Source organism: Pipistrellus hanaki (assembly GCF_964339955.1).
Source record: "Pipistrellus hanaki genome assembly, chromosome: 2".
NCBI classification, from domain to species: domain Eukaryota; kingdom Metazoa; phylum Chordata; class Mammalia; order Chiroptera; family Vespertilionidae; genus Pipistrellus; species Pipistrellus hanaki.
Genome location: NC_140504.1, coordinates 181,021,726 through 181,045,816, shown reverse-complemented (window position 1 = coordinate 181,045,816; position 24,091 = coordinate 181,021,726). Strand labels below are relative to the sequence as shown.

At 45.5% G+C, this 24,091-nt stretch overlaps 1 protein-coding gene and 1 long non-coding RNA gene across 4 annotated transcripts; one reads left to right on the top strand and one right to left on the bottom strand.

Annotated features, from left to right (window-relative positions):
• Nucleotides 1-223: 223 nt before the first annotated feature.
• Nucleotides 224-23,591, top strand: ZBTB8B (zinc finger and BTB domain containing 8B). Of its 3 annotated transcripts, none has more exons than XM_084873091.1 (4): nucleotides 224-291; nucleotides 7,997-8,994; nucleotides 14,340-14,518; nucleotides 17,738-23,591. In XM_084873091.1, the coding sequence occupies exons 2-4, from the start codon at nucleotides 8,037-8,039 to the stop codon at nucleotides 18,053-18,055; spliced, it is 1,455 nt and encodes a 484-aa protein (XP_084729217.1). In that variant the 5' UTR covers nucleotides 224-291; nucleotides 7,997-8,036; the 3' UTR covers nucleotides 18,056-23,591. The 3 variants fall into 3 exon arrangements, with proteins under 3 accessions (XP_084729217.1, XP_084729218.1, XP_084729219.1); XM_084873092.1 differs by lacking the exon at nucleotides 224-291 and adding an exon at nucleotides 298-766; XM_084873093.1 differs by lacking the exon at nucleotides 224-291 and adding an exon at nucleotides 819-1,264.
• LOC311617731 lies at nucleotides 11,184-14,333 on the bottom strand. The gene is made up of 2 exons (XR_014794168.1): nucleotides 13,289-14,333; nucleotides 11,184-11,339 (listed from the first exon to the last, which is right to left on the bottom strand). It is a non-coding gene; the product is annotated as an uncharacterized lncRNA (long non-coding RNA).
• Nucleotides 23,592-24,091: the final 500 nt, after the last annotated feature.

Below are 24,091 nucleotides of genomic sequence, written 5' to 3'. Positions count from 1 at the left end.
GGGCATCTTGGTACTTGTAGTTTTGTCCACTGTATCTTTCCCCGAAAAACCAACGCCGAGACCACAACTCCCATCACCCCACGAGCCCCGGAGCCTTCAGTGCGCAGCCTCCGGAGAGAGCGCCCCGCCATTGGCCAACTGGCTTGGCGAAGACCCACCTTCCCGAGCCCAGCCACGCCCACGATTGGTCGCCTGTCCCGCTTCTCATCGGAGGAGGCGACAAGTGAATGAAAGCGGGGGGCGTGTCTGTGTGCGTAGCTCGGTGGCGGTGCTGGTGGAACCCACTGGAAGGTGAGATCCGAGAAGCGGGGTCACGCCGCCGCTTTCATTGGCTTGGGGCGCCCCGAAGGTCGGCCCTGACCGGGGGTCAGCGGGCAAGGGAGCCCCATTTTGGTCGGCCTCCCTCCGGCCGCCCGGCCCTGGCGACTCCGGGGATCCCCGCCGCGCAAACCCGTGCTGGGTGACCGACTCCCATCCAGCCTCCCCTGGGGTGGGGAGGGGAGGGGTCCTGGGGGCAGATCCCTCTCCCTCCCTAGATGCGGGCTGTCCCCCGCGTGGTGCCCCGGGCGGTGGGGCGGCGGTCCGCCCGGAGGTTGCGGGGCACTCGGCAGCGCTGGCCGCAGCGCTGGTCACTTTGTCCGCGGAGGCCACGGGAGGGGCCGGGCCTTGCTCCCCACCCTCCGGCCGAAGACAGAGTCCATTAACTAGTTCCGGTCGTCTGGCCCTGGCCGGGGAGGATCCCCTGGTGCTGCGAACAATGTAGCAGGTGAACCCAAGATCCCACTGACCCTGAAATTCTTTCTGTGCAAATGGAAACTTCTTCCTCGTCGGTCTCCTCCGCTCCATGCGTCGGGGGGAAGGAGTGACTTCCCGAGCCTCCTCATTGTGTGCCGGACGGAGGCTGTGGGGAGTCAGGGTGGCTCGGTTAGGAATGTCAGCGCCGGGATCTCACCGACCTCAGTCCCGGTCCGGGCTTTGGGCGTGCTGTCTGTAAATCTGAACGGAAATGTTCTCTGAAAAAAGAGGCCGTGACGGGGTGGCTGCCGCACCGGGTTGTTGTAAGGTTAAAAAATCAACCCGTGTGTGTAAAGTACTTTGTACGGTGCCTCCTCGTGAGAGGCAGTGCTCGGGGAATGCTAACAACTGACGAGCAGCTTTTTATGATTCTCAGGTCAGTGAACCTGGAGGAGTCTGTCAGAGTCAGTGGTTGGAGTTGAAGGCTGCTTTGGGTGCCTGCATGAGGACAGTCCTGTGACCTGGCTAGGTAGGATCCCCTCAGGGGACGGTGGGGGGTTACTGCAGGCTGCCGTGTTGGCATCTGCCCTCTCCTGACGGACTGGCCCTAGGGAGTGCTAGATTCATTTTCATGGTCCTGGTGTCAGACGTTGTTGATAAGTTGCCAGCTACAGTGGGAAGGTTGGCAGGGTCCCTGCCAGAGTGTGGGTCCGTGTGTTTCTGCGAGCACTGCACCCCAAGAGCTGCTTTCCCTGGAGAAGGGGGGTCCTCAGCATGCCCCAGGGATGCAGAGCACCAACGACCAGTCAGATTAATGTGAACAAATTTTAAAAAAATGTATTTTATTGATAATTTTACAGAGAGGAGGAAGGGAGAGAGAGAGAGAGAGAAACATTGACCAGCCGCCTCCCGCACACCCCCTCCCGGGAATGTGTCCACAACCAATGTACATGCCCTTGACCGGAATCGAACCTGGGACCTTTCAGTCCGCAGACCGACGCTCTACCACTGAGCCAAACCGGTTTCGGCATAATGTGAACAAATTTTTCACGTTCTATGCCAAATGCAGGTCTGAGGAAAGGTTTGAAGGAAGTATGTGGCTAGACTTTTGCACGGTCAGGGAGTATTTGCATGAGCCAATAGAATTTAGAGTATTTGTGGAGAGAATGCCAAAGCAAATGGGTTTGGGGTACTGAAAAGGAGCATCTTCCAGTGGAAAAATGGAAGTGCCTGGGAGGAGGCCATGTAGATGAGACCATTCTACACATTCAGAAGTATTGTGCTGTTTAGATATTTACCTTTCTGGTTTGCCAACTGCTTAATCCTTTGCTCCTCCTTTCTTTCTTTGTTAAAAAACAAAAATAAAAGTAATACAGGTATATAGTGGAACATACTAGCAGTACAGAGGTTGCAAAGGAAAAGGGAAGGTCCCTCCATACATCTCTTAACCATGCCATCTCCTCGAAGGCATCTGCTGTTAACTCTTGCTTATATAACCTTCCAGAAAAAAATGTATGCATGTATCAGCAAAGCCATACACACAGACGGGATCAGACTGTACTGTTTGCATCCTGTCTTTTTCTCTTTTACTATGTCTTATTGGCCTTTTCCACATAAAAACACACAAGGCTAGCTCATTAAAAACATGGTTGCACCATGCTGAGCGGCTTGGTTAGTTGGAGTCTGTTGTGGGTTGATTCTCAGTCAGGGCACGTACATAGGTTGCAGGTTCAGTCCCCGGTTGGGGCGTGTGTGGGAGGCAGCAGATCAATGTTTCTCTCATATCTATGTCTCTCTCTCCCTCTCCCTTCGCCTCTGTAAAAAATCAATAAAACACATCCTCGGGTGAGGATAAAAAAAAAGAAAGAAATGTGTGTACATTTTAAGGTGAGGAAGATATGCCACATTCCCCTCTAAAATGGTGTTCAAAATTATATTCCTATCAATAGTGGATATTTTCACATTAAAAAAATGTAATTTTACCAGTCAGACAAGGTTTTCTTTAAATTCTGAGGAAGAATACGGTGTGGTATTTAGATGTAGCATTTTCCTATATCTTGTTTTTCCTTTACCATTTTTTAAAATCCTCACCAAACTGATTTCTTAATCCATGTGCTTGGAATGAGGAACAAATAGGACCTTGACTCACCCAGGTCTCCATAAGCTAAATCTTGTACCTAAAAATGAGGATCTTACCCAGATTTTGATGAATAGGATCTGGGCACACCTGAAACTCCTTTTGATTTTAAACTCCCCTTTGGAAGCCAATAAAAAAAGAAAGGAAAAAACAAAACAAAAAACAACCAAAAAACCAAGGGAGTTAAAAAGCATGATGAACAATATTAACTGTTGAATATAATAGAATCGGAGGTATGGAAGGGGAGTGGACTGATGATTCTCAGGGAAAAGAGGAGTGGGGGGTGCGGGAAGAGACTGAACATAAACTGTGCACCTATGGATGAGGACAATGGAGGGTGGGGAAAGGACAGAGGGTGGGGTGGGAACCTGGTGGAGGGGAAACAATGAGGAACTTTTGTAATAATATGACCAATAAAGGTTTATTAAAAAAAATAAAATCCTCACCAAAGGAGGTGATTTTATTGATTTTTCAAGAGAAAGAGGAAGGGGAAAAGAGATACACACACACACACACACACACACACACACACGCACACACACACACGCATTGTTGTGAGAGAGAAACATTGATCAGTTGCCTTCCAGAGTCACCCCGACCAAGGATTGAACCTACAGCGCAGGTATGTGACTGGGAATAGAACCTACAGCCTTCCGGTGTACCAGACATGACTCCAAACAACTGAGCCCCCCCTTCCCTCCCCCTACCCCCGGCCAGGGCTCCCTTACCATTTTTTTTTAATTAAAAAATATATTTTATTGATTTTTTACAGAGAGGAGAGAGAGGGATAGAGAGTTAGAAACATCAATGAGAGAGAATCATCAATCAGCTGCCTCTCGCACATCCCCCACTGGGGATGTGCCCGCAACCAAGGTACATGCCCTTGACCGGAATCGAACCCGGGACCTTTCAGTCCGCAGGCTGACACTCTATTCACTGAGCCAAACCGGTCTCGGCTCCCTTACCATTTTTTAAAAAAATTGATTTCAAAGAGGAAGGAAGAGGGAGAGAGAGATAGAAACATCAATGATGAGAAAGTCATTGACCAGCTGCCTCCTGCACGCCCCTACTGGGGACTGAGCCCCAAACCCCGGCATGTGCCCTTGTCTGGAATCCATCCTGGGGCCCTTCAGTCCACAGGTCGATGCTCTAGCCCCTGTGCCAAACCGGCTAAGGCTCCCTTGTCATTTTGGTTGTCAAAGGCAGTGGCCGGAACTGCTGGGAAGACTTGCTTGGAGCTATTGGAAGAGGTTAGAATGACAGTGAAGCCTTCATCCTGTGAAAACTTTCAGGGTTGATTTATTTGGGAATAGTAGACTTTCTCAGATATCTGACAGTTCCCTTCCTTTTTGAACCAAATGTTCATTTTAACTGCTTTCAATGAAAATTTCCAAAATGATGACATAATTTGAGTTTAAAACAATATAAAAGTATAAAAGTCTCCTTGATGACAGGTCCAACCCTTATAGCCCTGGGCTATCATCTAGTGATGTCCTTAGGCCATTTTGAATGTGTAGGAGCCTTTAATACCCTTAGCTAAGTGGCCTCAGGCTGACATTTTACAAATTCCGAGGTGAAGTTTTTAGAACTGTTTTTCCTTTTCCCACCTGTCAGTTCTCACTTTTAACTTTGTCAGTTTACTTGCTTATAGAGTCTCCTCTTCATTTCTCCTCCTAATTGACTCTCTAGTTTCCAAACTTACTGCATCACTTGCTATCCATAGGTGTAAGGAGGTGTAAATTGCCCTTTAATAAGGCTGTGGTGGGTCTGTTATGAGTAAAGGCTGTGCCATTAGTGTCTTAGGCCTTGGGGAATCTATTTTTGCCAGTGAAAGGGCCCTTTTTGGGGGAAGAAAGTGCCTGATTTCTGGTTGGGCGAGGCATTGCTGTGCTGCATTTGTAGAAAGGAAGCAAGCTAAAGAGTTGTTAGCTATGCCGAAACCGGTTTGGCTCAGTGGATAGAGGGTGGTCTGCGGACTGAGGGGTCCCAGGTTCGATTCCGGTCAAGGGCATGTACATTGGTTGTGGGCACATCCCCAGTGGGGGTGTGCTGGAGGCAACTGGTTGATGTTTCTCTCTCATCGATGTTTCTGGCTCTTTATCCCTCTCCCTTCCTCTCTGTAAAAAATCAATAAAATATATTTTTTTAAAAAGAGTTGTTAGCTATGGCTGGCAGCTCTAACTAGGCTTTTTGCGATTTCAGTAAAGGGAGATGATGTACTTGGTTATAGAAACTCCTCTGAGCTCAGTGGGTCAGTAAGTAAAAGGGGTATTGATGGATGGCTCTGTGGTGTTGATGATGGGAAAAGATGGAGGAGGAGCGCTGGGAAGAAGGTAACTCTTGTTTATATAACCCTCCAGAAAAAATTCATGCATATACGTGCGAAGGCATATACACAGGTGGGATTTTAGCAGAAGGATTTGGAATTTGATTTATATCGGTGCTACTTAGCAGTTATGAAAACAGTATTTTGTTGTATTTAGCACGCCTACCTGTCCAAAGTATTTGCCAGGTGCTGTGGGGGATATCAAATAAATAAGACATGGGTCATGCCCTCAGAGGGCTTGTAGTGCACAGACGGCCAAGGGCCAGGACAGAGAAACACGGAAGAGTGAACCAAGCGTAGTTAGGAGTCCTTTAGTTGCAAGAGATAGAAAACCCAACGCAGGCCTGCACCGGTTTGGCTCAGTGGATAGAGCGTCGGCCTACGGACTGAAGGGTCCCGGGTTCGATTCTGGTCAAGGGCATGTACCTTGGTTGTGGGCACATCCCCAGTGGGGAGTGTGCAAGAGGCAGCTGGTCGATGATTCTCTCTCATCAATGTTTCTAGCTCTCTATCCCTCTTTCTTCCTCTCTGTGAAAAATCAATAAAACATATTAAAAAAAGAAAAAAGAAAATCCAAAGCAGAGCAGCTTAGCAAAGGGACTTCACTGGCTCCCGGCACTGCGGGAGGTAGGACTCCGATGGGCTCTTTCTGTTGCTCCTGCCTGAGCTGGGCTCTGTTGGGCTGGTTCCCCTATTGGTGTGACAGCAGCACCCCTCCCATCCCACCTGCTCCCAGAGCAGAGTAATCTTTTTGGGAAGGACTAGTAAACATTTCACTGCTTTTTATTGGCTCTGACCAAGCCATGTTGCCATCTCTGAACCAACCACAGTGGTCAGAGGGTGGAGCCTGCGGTTGGCACCAGCCAGATGCAAAGATCATTGGCCAACATTGGGGGATGGGTGTTTACAGTCAAAGCTGAATGGTGAATGCATGCTGGCAGGCCCAAGAACTCACCAATGTTTCCACAAAGTGATAATAATAGATGTGAGCTGAGACGAGTTGCCAGTCTCTAGGCTCTGTGTCAGGACGCTGTAGACCAAACTGTAATTCTTTTTTTTACATGTGTTTTTATTGATTTCAGAGAGGAAGGGAGAGGGAGAGTGAAAGAAATATCAATGATGAGAAAGAATCATTGATCAGCTGCCTCCTGCACGCCCCCACTGGGGACCGAGCCTGCAACCCAGGCATGTGCCCTTGACCATAACCGGGATTCTTCAGTCCACAAGCCGAAGCTCTAGCCACTGAGCAAGACCAGCTGGCTGAACTGTAATTCTTAAATTTGGGTATTATGTGTATTTTGAGTCTTGAGGAAAGTAAGTGTAGTGCATCTGGGTCATCTCCTATCTTCTTCTTTTTTTAAAATATGCCGGGACCGGTTTGGCTCAGTGGATAGAGCGTCAGCCTGTGGACTGAAAGGTCCCAGGTTCGATTCCGGTCAAGGGCATGTACCTTGGTTGCGGGCACATCTCCAGTGGGGTGTGTGCAAGAGGCAGCTGATCGATGACTCTCTCTCATCGATGTTTCTAATTCTCTGTCCCTCTCAATTCCTCTCTGTGCAAAATCAATAAAATATATATATAAATAAGTAAATAAAAAGATGCTCTAGGGCCGAAACCGGTTTGGCTCAGTGGTAGAGCATCGGTCTGCGGACTGAAAGGTCCCGGGTTCGATTCTGGTCAGGGGCATGTACGTTGGTTGCGGGCACATCCCCAGTAGGGGGTGTGCAAGAGGCAGCTGGTCCATGTTTCTCTCCCATTGACATTTCTAGCTCTCTATCTCTCTCCCTTCCTCTCTGTAAAAAATCAATAAAATATATTTAAAAAAAAAAAAAAAGATGCTCTAGGGAAAAAAATATATTTTTATTGATTTCAGACAGAAACATCAATGATGAGAATCATTGATCAGCTGCCTCCTGCATGCCCCTGCAACCCAGGCATGTATCCTTGACAGGAATCGAACCCGGGACCCTTCAGTCCACAGGCCGATGCTCTATCCACTGAGCCAGACCAGCTAGGGCTCCTATTTTCTTTGAGTTTCAATTTCCTTATTGGAAAAATGGGGACAATATTGGTGTCTTGTCATGGAGTTTTAATAAAAATTTACTGAAAGAATCAAACACTATGTACTGTACCAACACACAATTGTTGTTTTTCAGAAATTAACTCAGTTGGACAACCTCTTATTTCTGTAAGGTCCAAAGCAGTCCACATCATAAAGACACTACTGAACCAATGTTTGGGAAAGAATTTTTTTTCTTTTAATTAGATTTTTATTGATTTCAGCGAAGAAGGGGGCGGGGGAGAGAGAGAGAGAGAGAAACGTTAATGATGAGATAGAATAATTGATTGGTTGCCGAAACCGGTTTGGCTCAGTGGTAGAGCGTCGGTTTGCGGACTGAAAGGTCCCAGGTTCGATTCTGGTCAAGGGCATGTACCTTGGTTGCGGGCACATCCCCGGTAGGGGGTGTGCAGGAGGCGGCTGATCGATGTTTCTCTCTCATCAATGTTTCTAGCTCTCTATCCCTCTTCCTTCCTCTCTGTGGAAAATCAATAAAAATATATATAAAAAAAGAATAATTGATTGGCTGTTTCCTGCATGCCCCACACTGGGGATTGAGCCCACAACCTAGGCATGTGCCGTGACTGGGAATTGAACCATGACCTCCTGGTTCATAAGTTAACGCTCAACCACTGAGCCACGCCAGCCGGGCAGGGAAACATTTTTTTTAAGTATTAAAAGTAAACATCTTACTTGTAAGGTTGAAATTTGTGAATCAACTTTTTGAAAATCTTGGCAGAGATACAGGCTACTCGGGAGCAGCAGCAGCTGGTGAAGACATGGAGGTGCAATCCTATTATGCCAAGCTCTTGGGGGAGTTGAATGAACAGCGAAAGCGGGACTTTTTCTGTGACTGTAGCATCATTGTGGAAGGGCGGATCTTCAAGGCCCACAGGAACATTCTGTTTGCCAACAGCGGCTACTTCCGAGCCCTGCTCATCCACTACATCCAGGACAGCGGGCGGCACAGCACCGCCTCCTTGGACATCGTCACCTCCGATGCCTTTTCCATCATCCTAGACTTCCTGTATTCGGGGAAGTTGGATTTGTGTGGGGAAAACGTGATCGAAGTTATGTCGGCCGCCAGCTACCTACAGATGAATGACGTGGTAAACTTCTGCAAGACGTATATCCGGTCGTCCTTTGACATCTGCCGAAAGATGGAGAAGGAGGCTGCGGTGGCCGCAGCGGTGGCAGCGGCGGCAGCTCATCAGGCGGACGGTGGGAGCCCCGGTTCAGGCACGGAGGGGGCCTCCTGTGACACCAAGAGCTTGGTCTCCTCTACAGCCAAGGAAGAAGAGTGTGTGGACTGTCCCAAGGAATCCCCTTGCGGTGACTGCCACCCCCTGGAACCGGTGGTGAAGGACAGCGAGGGCAGCGGCTCAGCTGACAGTGACCTCTCTGCCCTGCCCAAGCAGATAGAGCCGAAGGTGGAGTTCGATGCTGACGAAGTGGAGCAGGTGGAGGTCGGTGAGCAGCTGCAGCATTACGCTGCTCCGCTGAGCCTGTCCCACGTGGAGGAGGGTTTGCCCAGCAGCCATCCCATGGACATGTCTTACGGCAACTACCACGTGAAGCAGTTCTTGGAGGCCCTCTTGCGCAACGGTGCGGTCCAGAGCAAAGACGATGCGGACCATCATCACTTCTCTCGGGGTTTGGAGGGAAGATCAGATGGTATAGGAGGCGCCATGAGTTCCATGATGGATGTCCAGGCTGACTGGTATGGCGACGATTCAGGTGAGTCCCGTTAGCATGCATCATCTCTGCTGGTCATTTGGCACCCACATCTGTGCCTTAGAGTCTCCCATCATCGTCGTCGTCATTGTCATCACCATCATCATTACCACCGTCATCATCACTAATTGCCATCACCATCACTATCCCTGCTTTATCTCCACCACCATCGTATCAATAGGTATGAATTGAGTAGGGCATTGTTTCTTCATGGATGCTAGTATTTTACCTCTCCAGCTAGAACGTAAGCATGTTGAGGGCAGTTTGAAGAAATGGAAAGAACCTTCTGTCTTCCACTAACGGGCAGTGGGACTTTGGTCAAATCATTAAATCTCTCTGAACTTGTTTGTTCAGGGGCTAATCATCCCTGTCTTGCCTTTTTCTCAGGGTTGAGGACCAATTGAGACGGTTTCATAAATTTTTCCTCACATATAATAGGAAATTTATTCTTTGTGTCAACTATGGTGCCTGCCGCATTACAGACATTCATAACATGTCATGGTTGATGGTACGATGTATTTGAAAATATTTTAGAGTTGGCATTTGGCTTCATGTGGGTAAGTTTCTGTTTGTTTTTGTTTGTTTGTTTTTTGTTTTTTTGATTTTTTTACAGAGAGGAAGAGAGAGAGAGAGTCAGAAACATCGATGAGAGAGAGTCATTGATCAGCTGCCTCTTGTGCACCCCCCACTTGGGATGTGCCCGCAACCAAGGTACATGCCCTTGACCGGAATCGAACCTGGGACCTTTCAGTCCGCAGGCCGACGCTCTATCCACTGAGCCAAACCGGTTTTGGCTGGTTTGTTTTTTTTTAAATATATTTTTATTGATTTCGGAGAGGAAGGGAGAGGGAGAGGGAGAAACATCGATATGAGAATGCAACATCAATCAGCGGCCTCTACCATGGATCGAGCCTGAAACTCAGGCATGCGCCCTTAACCAGCAGTCAAACTGGCAACCTCCAGTGCACAGGACTATGCCCAGCCAACTGAGCCACACCAGTCATGGCTGGCACAGGTATTCTTTATTGAATTTTTTTAGTATTTTTTAAGAGGCAAACAACCAGATGAGTAGGCTACAGTGAAGAAATCTCATTATTATTATTTTTAAAATATTTATTTTTATTGATTTTAGAGAGGAAGGGAGGGGGGAAGAGATAGATAGGAAATCAACAATGAGAGAGAATCATTGATTGTCTGCCTCCTGCATGCCTGCTACTGGGATGGAGCCCTGGTCAGAATCAAACAGTGACCTCTTGGTTCATAGGTTGAAACTCAACCACTGAGCAACACTGGGCCAGGGAAAAAATCTAATTTTTATAAGAGAGTTAAGCCACTAAGATACTTCTAGGTATTATCTCAGTGATGCTTCTTATCTTTATTCTGGGATTCCAGGCAATATTCAGCCCCTACAGCTACCACAAATGCAGAAAATCTCCATTTAAATCCTTTTAATAATGAACTAACAAAGGAAGCATTGCTTGCTAAGCCACCCATATATCTCCAAGCTTCATTGCAGTCCCCATAGCCCTCATACAGCCAGCTTTTCCTGTATAGTTATTCATGGTAACCCTTCTGTCTTCCATTGTTTATCATCTGGAAGTTCCACTTTTCTATGACCATGTCTGACAGCAATCTAACCTCTCAGGACATCCAATATGTAATTCTTCATGTGAATAAATTTCTTACGTACTTTTTTAGGTTTTTTTTTTTGTTTGTTTTTTAAATATATTTTATTGATTTTTTTACAGAGAGGAAGAGAGAGGGATAGAGAGTTAGAAACATCGATGAGAGAGAATCATCGATCAGCTGCCTCTTGCCCACCCCCTACTGGGGATGTGCCAGCAACCAAGGTATATGCCCTTGCCCGGAATCGAACCTGGGACCTTTCAGTCCGCAGGCCGACGCTCTATCCACTGAGCCAAACCGGTCCCGGCTAGGTTTTTTGTTTTAAGAGAACTTGATTGTGTTCCTGAACAATTCTGAAAGATGACTTAGCTCTTCATAATAGTGAGCTAATTGTGTTGTAAAATGTCTCATAGGAGATACAAATACACTTGGCTGTCACCTTCCTGATAAAAGTACGCTGTAGCTTCTAGAACCTGAAGCCAAGAAATTAATGAATCAAAATTCTTATACACGCTTCAACATGGAACAGTGAAAGTATTTTATTTATTTATTTATTTATTTTAAAAAATATATATTTTTATTGATTTTTTACAGAAAGGAAGGGAGAGGGATAGAGAGCTAGAAACATTGATGAGAGAGAAACATTGACCAGCTGCCTCCTGCTCACCCCCTTCTGGGGATGTACCCGCAGCCAATGTACATGCCCTTGACCGGAATCGAACCTGGGACCCTCCAGTCCGCAGACCGACACTCTATCCACTGAGTCAAACCGGTTTCGGCAGTAAAAGTATTTTAAATAAGGAAGAACAGCTGTTTTTATTTGTTACTAGTGAGCTATCATTAGATTTTTTAAATTTCATTTTTAAAAATATTTATATTTTTATTGATTTCAGAGAGGAAGGAAGAGAGAAATATCCATGATGAGACAGAATCATGCATTGGTTGCCTGCTGCACACACCTTATTGGGGATGGAGCCCATAACCTGGGCATGCACCCTGACCGGGAATCGAACCCAGGACCTCCTGGTTCATAGGCCAGTGCTCAACCTCTGAGCCACGCCAGCCAGGCTAATTTCATTTTTTTGAAGCAAGAACACTGTGTGTGTCTGATTAAAATTAGACTTGAAAAACTTAAAAATGCTGTTTCGGGTTCTCAGAGACACTGTCTTAACCAACATTTAGCAGGTAGCAGCTGCTTTCACGGAACTCACTATGGGAACTTGTTGAAATCTCATTTCCGTGTACATAAAAGCACTTCACAGATTGTAATCACTCTTTAACGTTCATTGGACCTTCGTCATGGCTGTGAGTTTGGCAAAGGACGTTAATGAATGTGTAGAGAAACTGAGACTCAGAGGGTTAGTGAGTTTCCTGAGACTGCAGGGCTGGTAAGCGGCACAGCTAAAGCCAGAGACCAGGGCTGGCTTCACGTCACTCATTAAACAAACTGAAGGCAGCTCAAGTGGATAGAGGATTTCAGTGCAGTGATTTAAAAAAAAAAAAAAAAAAAATTTATTGATTTTTTACAGAGAGGAAGGGAGAGAGCTAGAGAGCTAGAAACGTCGATGAGAGAGAAACATCGACCAGCTGCCTCCTGCACACCCCCTACTGGGGATGTGCCTGCAACCAATGCAAATGCCCTTGACCGGAATCGAACCTGGGACCTTTCAGTCCACAGACCGATGCTCTACCGCTGAGCCAAACCGGCTTCGGCCAGTGCAGTGATTTTGTCTTTCAACACCCCTGCCTGTATGTACAGGTTTCAAAAAGTAATTCAGCTGTACGCCAGCCATCTTCGTTCAAGTCCTGTCTATTAGCCTATAAAGTCAGGTTTCCAACTACAGGGTGTTGTGGCAAGACAGCCACCCTGGCCCCCGGCCATACCTGTTGTCTGCCAGGTTTTTATTCCACTCACACAACTCCAGGCTGAACTTATTCTAAGTGCCAAGGCAAAGAGTAGGACTGATTTGTTTGGTGATTCATTTAAAAAAAAAAAAAATTTTTTTTTATTGATTTCAAAGAGGAAGGAGGAGTGAGAGTGAGAGAGACATGAGTGATGAGAGAGAATCATTGATAGGCTGCCTTCTGTATGCCCCACCCTGGGGACTGAGCCCACAACCCAGGCTGTGCCCTGACTGGGAATTGAACCATGACCTCCTGTTTCATAGGTTGACACTCAAGCACTGAGCCACGCAAGCCGGTCTGGTCATTCATTTATTTGCTCAAATATTTGAGTAGCTTCTCGATGAAGCTACAAAGATAAGTCAGACAGGAATCCAGCTTTTAAAGAACTCAGAGGAGGTAAGACGTGTGTAATCACATGATCTAAAGGTAGTAGGGCTGGAAGACAAATGGCAGTGTGAGTTTCATAACTGTCCAAAAGCTGGAGAACTGGCTTCCTGCTGGGCAATCAGGGAGGCATCTGAGGATAAAGAATGTGGCATCTGAGGATAAAAGAGACAGAGAAAGAAATCGACTAGAGTTGGATTATGGAAAATCTTTTTTTTTTTTTAATATATTTTATTGATTTTTTTACAGAGAGGAAGGGAGAGGGATAGAGAGCTAGAAACATCGATGAGAGAGAAACATCGACCAGCTGCCTCCTGCACACCTCCTACTGGGGATGTGCCCGCAACCAATGTACAATACATGCCCCTGACCGGAATCGAACCTGGGACCTTTCGGTCCGCAGACCGACGCTCTATCCACTGAGCCAAACCAGTTTCGGCAGAAAATCTTTTTCCCCCCCAATATTATTATTTTATTTCATTTTCATATACAAAAAAGATAAAACTTGAAATAGTTCTAGATTTTTCCTCCTATTTTTTTGGGTGTGGCTGCTTCTTCATACGTGGCAGGTGGAAAATCTTGAATGCTAAGAGATGAGGTTTTTATCTGTAGGCACAGGGGAGATTTTCCATAGTTTCTGAGCTCGTGCAGAGCTGTGCTTTTGGGAGCTTAATTTGGCCTCAGCACACGATGGTATACAGCTGGGAGACCAGGACAAGGAGATGGTCAATAGTTCAATATCCATGTTGCTCATCCCAGCATTCGCAGATACTGTCAAAGCATTATGTCCTGCTATAATCAATAAAAATATATTTTAAGAAAACCTTGGGGCCCTGACTGGTTTTTGAGGCCAAAGAAGAGACAGTGGTCTGGAATTGACAGTGAAGCACAATTCTGAGGTGTGGGCTATGGGTTACGGGAAGTAGAGTGCTCAAGAGAGAGGCAGGGCTCAGGTAAAGCAACCACTCCAGTCTGCTGCCTCTCAAGACCGTGTTCTTCCCTTCTCTCCCTAAGCTCCAGATATATCTACCCCCACGGGCATGGATAGAGGGAACAAGTCTTGGAATGCTGCAGTAAGGGTAACTCCTGTAACTTGAAAGGAACATTTCTATACATGTGTCACCTTAACGGTTGTATGAGCAAGGTAAACAAACAAACAAAAAGTTGGAAAGAGATTGATATTTGATGATTTCAGATATAGAGAGGTAATGTGAATTCCAACGATTTAAGTCTGCATCATAGCAAACCTCCTCTGTACATGCCTGGAAGCTCTGAGGAGCTACGGTCAAAACGTGAATCCTAGTCCAGAGGTCCGATCCACCTTCATGATCTGCGCTGGTGGCATTCTGCAGCCCCAGATCCCACCCGTCGGAGGCGTGGCCAGTGTTGCTGCTGCTGACAGTACAGCTAAATTAATCTGTTTGGTTTCCTAGGCGACGTGCTGGTGGTCCCCATCAAGCTCCACAGATGTCCCTTCTGCCCTTACACGGCCAAACAGAAGGGCATCCTGAAGCGGCACATCCGCTCTCACACGGGCGAGCGGCCCTACCCCTGTGAGATCTGTGGCAAGCGATTCACTCGACAGGAGCACCTGCGGAGCCATGCCCTGAGCGTAAGTGAGCTGGCAGATCTTTGGTGGTGTGTGTGTGGGTGGCTCCTGACATTTGTCCAGCATAGCAATTTTTAACCAGTGTGCCACAAGAGGCACAGAGGTGTGCTGCAAGAATTTTTAAAACATGCAATGCCTGACTGTGTAGTCAGGGGCACTGACCTCTTTCCCTTAGATTGTCAAATGAAAAACTGACAGCAGCCAGCACAACAATAGTTGTCCCGTGTGAGTGAATCAAAAGTATGCCTATATTTTTGTCAGATCGGCAAGTCAAAGCCATAATGAAATGCCACTTTATACCCACTCGGATGACTAGCATCAAAAAATGGATAATAGCAAAGTGTTGGCAAAGATGTGGAGAAATTGGGAACTTTATACATTGCTGGTGGGAATGTACAATAAAATGGTGTAGCCATTTGGCGGTTCCTCAAAAAAGTTAAGCATAAAGTTACTATAGGACTCAACGTTTCTAATTTTAGATATATAACCAAGAGAACTGAACGCACATTCACACAAAAACTTGCACACAAATGTTCATAGCAACATTATTCATAATAGTAAACAAGTGGAAACAGCCAAATGTCCATCAACGGATGGATGAACAAGCAAAAGGTGTATCTATACAATGGAATGTTACTCAGCCATAAAATGGAATGGAGTTCTGATTCACATTACAACATGGATGAACCTTGAAAACATGCGAAGTGAAAGAAGCCAGTCACAAAGGACCACATACTGTATGATTCCATTTAAAAAAAATTTTTAAAAATATTTTTATTGAGTTGAGAAAGGAAAAAAGAGAGAGAGAGAGGGATAGAAACATCAATGATGAGAGAGAATCATTGATGGACTGCCTCCTGCACATCCCCTGCTGGGGAGGAAACGGAGCCCACAGCCTGGGCATGTGCCCTTGGCTGGAATCGAGCCTAGGAATCAAACCTGGGACCCTTTAGTCCACAGGCTGATGCTCTATCCACTGAGCCAAACCAGCCGGGACTGGATGATTCCATTTATATGAAGTGTACAAGACGGAAAGACTCACGGAGATAGAGAATAGATTCGGGGTTGCCAGAGGGTGGGCAGGTGGGAATGGGAAAGCTGTGACCATTACAGGCCAGGGGTGATGAAAATGTGGAATTAGATGGTTGCACAATCTTGTGACTATTAAAAACCACTGAATTGCACACTTTTAAGAGGAAAACTTTATGGTATGAATTATGGTTCTGAAAGAATCCAGCCCTAACTGGTTTGGCTCAGAGAATAGAGGTCGGCTTGCAGACTGAAAGGTCCTAGGTTCGATTCCGGTCAAGGGCATGCATCTTGGTTGCAGGCATATTCCCAGTAGGAAGTGTGCAGGAGGCAGTTGATTGATGTTTCTAACTGTCTATCCCTCTCCCTTCCTCTCTGTAAAAAAAATCAATAATATATTTTTTTAAAAAAAGCCCTAACTGGTTTGGCTCAGCGGATAGATTGTCGGCCTGTGGACTGAAAGGTCCCAGATTCGATTCCGGTCAGGGGCATGTACTTTGGTTGCGGGCACATCCCCAGTAGGGAGTGTGCAGGAGGCAGCTGATCGATGTTTCTAACTCTATCCCTTTCCCTTCCTCTTGATAAAAAAAAAAAAAAAATCAATAAAATATGTTTTTAAAAAAAATCCAGACTGAAGTTAAGTGCAAGGTTACTGCCTTTGCTGTGAGTACTGGCCCCAGCAAGCTTGTGTGAGAATGGCCTTCTCCCAAGGACTTCCGTTTTTGTTTGTTTGTCTCCCCCGCCCCACCCCCCACCCCGGCTCTTTCCCTCCCCGCTCCTCCCAGTTTATATCTTCAGTCTCTCTTGGCAGCAATAGGCCCCTGGGTGCTTCTAAGATGTTTTATTGGTTGGAATCCTCATTTCCTCTCTTTTTCCACATTCTACAAGCCCTGGCAGTTTGGAAGGTTATGAGTCACTCAGGTTGGCTCAAGTGCGGGGGTTTCGCCTAGGAAGCCCAGGAAACCTATGGGGACCAGGGACATCGGTCAATGTGATGGCAGCTCCAGTAACCTGGGGTCATGCTTTTGGCCCTTCCTCTTCATCAGCCGCTTTTCCTCTGCTGCTTGCATACACCCCACACCCAGAGCTCTCCAAAAGAGAGGCTCCGATTGGTTCCCAGAGCCCTTTTGGCCGGAGTTCCTGAAGAGTGCACATTTGAAAGATAGTTCCTTACACAGGGGGCCCCTGGGGCTGTGTGGGGTAGGAAATAGAAAAGGCATGGGGGGAGCCTTGGGGAATACACTGTCTGGGGAATACACTGTCTAGCAAATCTGCCTCCCTAATAACTAAACAGCCCAAGGTACATAGAAGCCAAGCCTAAAACCCTGACCAGCTCACCGAGTGCCCTTAATATGCCTGGCCCTGGGAATATGGTACCATGTGTGACAGGACAACCAGCTTGGAACTTAGAGTTGAGTGAGTTTTACCAAGGATTTGTTAAAAGTACGGTAGTCTCCTCTTATCCACCGTCTAGCTTTCCACAGTTTCAGATTCCTGTGGTCACCTGTGATCTGCAAATACTAAATGGAAAATTCCATAAATAAATAGTTCGTAAGTTTTAAATTGCATGATGTTTTTCGAGTAGCGTGATGAAATCTCTCGCACCACGCTCCATTCTTCCCAGGATGTGAACCATCCCTTCGATGGTGTCTCCGCACTGTACTAGTATATGCTTCCTGCTCATTCATCAGTCACTTAGTAGCTGTCTTGGTTATCAGGCTTGTTGTGCGCCCATTTGAAAGATAGTTTGTGCACATGTAACCTTTCTTCTACTTAATAATGGCCCCAGAACACAAGACTAGCATGCTGGCAATTTGGATATGCCAAACAAAAGCCATAAGAGCTTTCTTTAAGTGAACAGGTATGTATGTATTGGAGAAAACATAGTCTATATAGGATTTGGTACGATCTGTGGTTTTAGGCATCCACTGAGGATCTGGGGGCACATCCCCCCAGATAATCAAGGAAGAAGCATAGGTGAGACTATAGAGCTGGGGGATGGGGGGCTAACCTGGCCTGCAGCATCAGAGACAACTTCTTTGAAAGGACCTTGGTGAGGCTGAGAGTATGGCAGATGGAATAAGGGAAGAGTGGAGAGAAATGAGGTTGGAGGGTCAACCAGGGCCCACATCCCATGGGGTCACGACTCAACCCCATTTCTGTGACATTAACTGTATCTACTTGTGGTTTCAGGTCCACAGATCCAACTGTCCAATCATCTGCAAGGGCTGCAGAAGAACCTTCTCGAATCACATGTCGCAGGGGCTGAGGCGCTTTGGGCTGTGTGACAGCTGCACCTGCGTGGCAGACACACATGATGACGAGTACAGTTTGATGCCCATCAACCTCAGCCTGGTGGAGGCGTCCTCAGAAAGCCAAGAAAAGAGTGACACCGACAATGACTGGCCCATCTACGTGGAGTCCGGCGAGGAAAACGACCCTGCCGGAGACGATTCCGACGACAGACCACAGATCCAGCCCAGCCTGACGGACCGAGAGACACTCATGTAGCAGCAGATTGGCGGGGAGAGGTTTGGGGATTTGTCGTTGCTCATTCTGTGGTTGAAAGACACCATTTGTTCGGTTTTGTGGAACCCTGAGATGAACATTTTTCCCCCGTGTCAATATATTTGCATTTTTTTTAGATGACCTAGTAGAGGTTGGATCTTGTGACTCAAAGGACTAATGAGTTTGTAGTTTGGTGCCCTTGATCTCTGAGGGCTTTGCTGACCTTTCCTCAGTTCTGAGTGAGTCCAGGCTGGCCCTCAGGCGTCCCGTTTTTCCTGTTGTGCACCTGAACTGTGATTAGGAGAAAGATAAGAAACCCCCATGCTTGTTCTCATAGTGTCTCCATCTCTGCATTCCTTCGTGGTCATCCTCTTTCCCCCAAAAAGGTGGGCAAGGATGTATTAAGTTTTGAGAATAATTTTACCTCTGCCTAGCCTCTCCTAATGAATTCCATATTCTAATTTTCCGAAGTATTTAAGAGAAAGCTTTATTGTGCTGGGCAGGCAGGACTGCCTTCTACATGATTGTAAAAGCTACTTCCTAAATCTAAGACTGCCACTGTCAAAGCTGGGGATGTCTGTGTGCATATAAGCATGGAAATAAGCTCAAAGCCTTCTTCCGGCACTTTGGCTTGCCCAGTTGGATTAAATGTTTAGTTTGTCCCGAGAAGGGACCCTGTGAGCCCAGGTCTGGATGGTTTCCCTGCTTAGTTTGGCATTTGACAATTCTCTACACACATATAACCTAAAACAAGTCATCGGGGCAAAACTAAAAATTCTCCCCTGCTTTTCCGAGCCGTTTCCGAAGGCTACACTGCTGGGACTGTAGCTACCACTGACATTCTTTCACTGAGTTTGTGAATGGAACTTTAATTGGAGGGAAAGTGTAAACCCATCTAAACAAGTTATATTTCCAAAGTACTTCCCTTTTAAAAGATCCGCTGGAAAGAAAGAGAAGCTTGTGGAAGTACAGGATTTTAAACCAGTCTGCTTTTCCCCACTGAGCAGCCATACATTATTCTAACAAAAGGCTGTACTTCTTTAAAGGGCTAGAGAGCAGGAAATATTAGGGATGTAAAATATTTAAGGCACTTTCATAATTCTGTCTTATGTTAAGGTATCCAAAATAGATTTTCAAAGAAATCCCTAATGAAGCGAAGTATGCAAACAAAACACTTTCCTTTGAACTTGGAAAAAAATAAAAGAAATCCCTTTTTCTTCCTTGAATTTAGTATAGTTATGTTTCAAAAGGTAGTAAAATCACTTTTTTCTGTCTCTTAAACAAAAAGACCATCAAAACATCATAAATTGGCTTGTAAATGCTAGTCATTGAAGAGTTCAAAGGTATTTAAACTCCTCAGTAGAAGTTAAAGTTTAGCTAGTGTGACTCAAACTGTGGTCCTCACACGGGTGCTGGTCTGAGTTGTTTGATACCAGTCCACACAGCAGGACCACATATTGGTCTGCAGTAGATTGGAAATTTAAAAACTGGTCTTGTGCCCTGGCCAGTGTGGCTCAGTGATTCGAGAATCAGAATGGGTGTACCTGTATTCCAATAAAACTTTACTTGCAAAAAATAGGCAGTAAGCAGGATTTGGCCCAACCTGTTTTAGATAGTACTTTTATTTTTTTCTTAATAAATAATGCTAATGAAAGTGTATTTAGTGTTTAGTGTTAGCAGTTCTGTATTATTATAGGTAATCTTTTTAAAATCTATAGGCTATAGCCCAACCAGACTGGCTCAGTGGTTGGGTGTCAGCCTATGAACCAGGAGGTCGCAATTTGACTCCCAGGCAGTTTGATGCCCAGACAGGGCACGTGCCTGGGCTGTGGGCTCCTAAGGGCTCTTGTGGGCTCGTCCCCGGTGTGGGGCATGTGGGAGGCAGCCCATTGATGGTTCTCTCTCATCATTGATGTTTCTGTTTCTTGCTCCCTTTCCCTCTCTGAAATAAATAAAAATATATTTTTAAAAAATCTATAGGATATAGCCCTAGCTGGCATGCCTCAGTGGTTAGAGCATCAGCCTGGGCAAAGAAGGGTCTCGGGTTCGATTTCCAGTCAAAGGCATGTACCTGGTTTGCAGGTTCACTTCCTGCCCCAGGTTGGGAGCCTGCGGGAGGCAATCAGCCTGTGTATCTCTCTTACATTGATGTTACTCTCCCTCCCTCCCTTCCTCCCTCTTTCCCGCCCTTCCACTCTCTCTGAAAAGCAATGGAAAAAATATCCTCGGGAGAGGATGAACAGAAAAAGAAAGAACACATGGTCTTTTCCCACAGAGAGTTTCAAAATTATTCTAAATCAAGAGGTGCAAATCGAAACTTCTTTAGGACCAGACACATTTTTCTTAAACCTAAAATGAAAATATTAGCTGTTGTTCGAATAGAGGGATCTTAGCGAAAGGCAAACCTCGGTGGATGTGTAGAAGCTCTACTTTGCAAGGAGTTATGTTTGATTGCTTTTCTCTCTCTGTTTAAAGTATTTTTGATATTTTAAAAGACTTTTCTACCTCACAATTTCACTTCTCTGCCTAGTTTCTCTGGTAGAGCAAGGAGCCTCTTCAGTGACCCTATGACCTATTCATATTACTGGGTGCAAAGTAAGAAAATTTACATTAGAGATTTCATGTAAGACAGTGATTCTCAGCTGGGGGTGATTTTGCCACCCAGAGGAGATTCGGCGATGTCTGGAGACATTCTTAAATTGTTGCAACTGGGGTAGGGAGCTGCTGGCATCTAGTGGGTGGAAGAAAGGATGCTGCTAAACATCCTATAACTTATAGGATGGTCTCTGACAACAAAGAATTATCTAGCTCAACTAGATAATTCAAGGTTAAGAAACCCCACTAAAAAGTAAGATTTAAAAAAAATGACTTTGAATGAGTGAACTTAATTTTGTGTTATATTTTAAGCTACGCTACCTTTTACCTTCTTAATATAAATGGACTCTTTCCTGGCCGGTGTGGCTCAGTGGGTTGGAACACTGTCCTGTACACTGAAAGGTCACGGGTTCGATTGCCCGTCGGGGCACATACCCAGCTTGTGGGTTCAGTCCCCTGTCAGGGTGTGTGGGGATACAACCGATTGAGGTTTTTCCCACTCTTTCCTTTTTCTCTCTAAAAATCAATAAAAACATGTCTTATTGATTTTTTTAATTTAAAAAATATTAATAAACCCTTATGCTCCCACAAGTTTTGGGAAATAGCGGATTAGGAAAATGTGGAGTGGAGGCCAAATTATTCCCAGCTTGCCCATAACCTGATGATATGGAAACTTAGAAATTCTGACTGAGATTCATACCTCCAGAATTACTCTAGGCTTTTACCATTTTATTAAATTTTAAAGTAGCAGAATCACTGGAAGGAAAACGGAACGTGAAGCTTAATATTTAAGTGACTCACTTTTTCCATAATATTTTAGATTGTTGCATTCCTGTTTGGCTGTCTAGAGTTTGTGTTGACACTCATAGTAACTAAGATCACTGAATTCTGTCACTTTTAAAGGAGATCTTTGTCTGGACTGCAAGATCACAAACTGTCCTGTTTTAAATTTATGTTCACATTTGGTGATCAGTATTTATAATCTGCACAGTGTCCTTGAGGTGTAATTTGTGTTATTGGTGATAGTTTTATAATAAGTATATTCCCAGTTGGGTCCAACACAGACTGTGATTTAGGCTGTATTCTGACATCTTTCTGCCCAAGTTCACAAGGATACCTTTATCCTCTAGCAGATATAGTGCATGAATGGGGACAGGATTTTTACTTGGAATGAAATTTACAAATGGCATCCTTGGAAAGTTTTTCTCTCGGGGGGAAGGGGTCAGGCTTTCATAGCAAGGGTTGGGGAGGAATGTAAATAAGACCTATAATTGTAATAAATTAAGAAATGACACAGAGCATCATGACTTCTGGTCATTTGGCAGAAAGATGCCATTCCGGTGTAAATATTTTGGTAGTCGTTAGACTTTGAATATTCCTTAAGAAAATGACTGACCCTCGTGGTCTGCAGAATGCTGTGGCATAGAGTATTCTGGTGGTTCAGAATGCTGTGATGGTTTTTTGTTATTGTTGTTAATTGATGTTGCCACGAACCCCATAGAGAGGCAACAGGTGGGGCTCCGTGTGCTGATTCTTAGGACACTGGGGGAGACGGGAGACTGATCCACACCGTTTCCCTTGGAGTTCTAGGTTGTTATTGTGTGTCCCTTGTGCATTGACAATGGAGTTATCTCTGTGAGGGGCAGCGGGTTGGGTGGGTGAGAAATCCTATTATACTCTGTTTTGAGTATTACCACTGTACTTCCTGGTGTTGGTCTTTTATAGCTTGTCTTGTGCTTTTGCGTGATCACACTATCTTCTAACCCAAAAAAAGGAGCACTTTATTCAGTTGCTTCTGAAGGGCAGTGTTTTCATTCATTTTTACTCAGTATTTCCACATCCCATATTACTGTGTTCCTCAAACCTGTCATTATACTGCTGAAAATTTGAATTCTTTTCTTCAAATAATGCTTCTGTAGAGATACATGGGGGGGAAAGATGGCAGGAATAGTTGGGTTGGTTTCTAACATGTCCTAATTTTAAATCACGCTGTTGTGATCACATGATATAGAACCATCGTAAGTGAAGGAGAAGTAGACTCTCCAGGTAGATGATTTTACTACTGCCAATTCTTCATTGACAACTGTGATCTTTGGGATCGATTTTTATGTTCATCACTTGAGTTTTGAACAAGGAGACGACCCACATTGGGCAAGAATGGGAGTTATCCTGGCTAAAAAGCCTCTCGTCGCACGGGGCAAGTATCTTTTCTAACAACTCCACAGTCATAGCTTCTGGTGTCCCGAAAGAGACATGTTTATTCCGAGAGTCACTGTGCTTAGGGAAGCCCAGGGCTGTGGCTTCCTATCAGGTACTTACAGTCCTCCCAGTCTGAATGCAATTTACCAGTTCGGGGTCATTTCTACCATAGGTAACGCTCCTAGCAATAGAGTTGACATACTACTCTTCGGTAGATTGTCAGGGGAACAGAGCTAGGAAGTTAACCAGAGGTCAAATTCTCACACCGAAGGAGAAAAGGTTCTGTTAATCCTTTACCAAACAGTATGTTAAGCAATTGCACACTAGATAGTCCATCTAGTTCCTATAAAATATAACCAGGGGAATTTCCTATTAAAACAGAGCCAACACCGCCCTGCTGGCCTGGCTCAGTGGCTGAGCATTGACCTATGAACCAGGAGGTCATGGTTCCATTCCTAATCAGGGCACTTGCCCGGGTTTCGGGCTCGATCCCCAGTGTGGGGCGTGCAGGAGGCAGCCCATCAATGATTCTCTGTCATCATTGATGTTTCTATTGCCCTTTCCCTTCCTCTCTGAAATCAATAAAAATATAAAAATAAAGTATAGCCAACACCAACTAACTCTTCCTCTCTTGAAGAGAGTTTATTCTATGTGCTTAGCTGCTTGTGATTAATACACTGTTTGCAAATTTTTGCTGAGATATGTGTAAGAGTTGAATAAATAGTCAAAAACGTTCCTGTCAAAATGTCATGTATCCTTTGGTGCTACGCCTAGGAGGCAGGTGTAATGTGGCATAATAAAGGGGCATTGAATGGAAATTTCTGGGGATCCCATCAGTGACACTTCGAGGGAAACCGATGTCCACCTTGCAGCCACCCAACACTGGGCCCTTCTTAATGGTGCCTCTTACTGTTATGTCATGTGGCGCTACTTCTGCCTGCTTCTGTTGCTCCTTGACAGATCGATACGGGAGGATAGTAGGTTATTTATCCAACAGTTATATAACTATCTATGTAGTCCTTCCTATGGGTCAGGTACTAGGGCACATCAATAAACAAGCAAAATCTCTGCCCCCAAACCACTTGCAGTGAGCAATCAGGAAGACTAGCGATTAAGCAACACGGTTTTGGGCGTGACAGGAGGGGCAAGGACAGGGTGCCTGGGAGTGTTGGGGTACAGCACCGAGCCCAGTTTTAGGGCCTCGGAGACTTTCTTACCTAAGCTGCTGCTATTGTATCTTCCCCG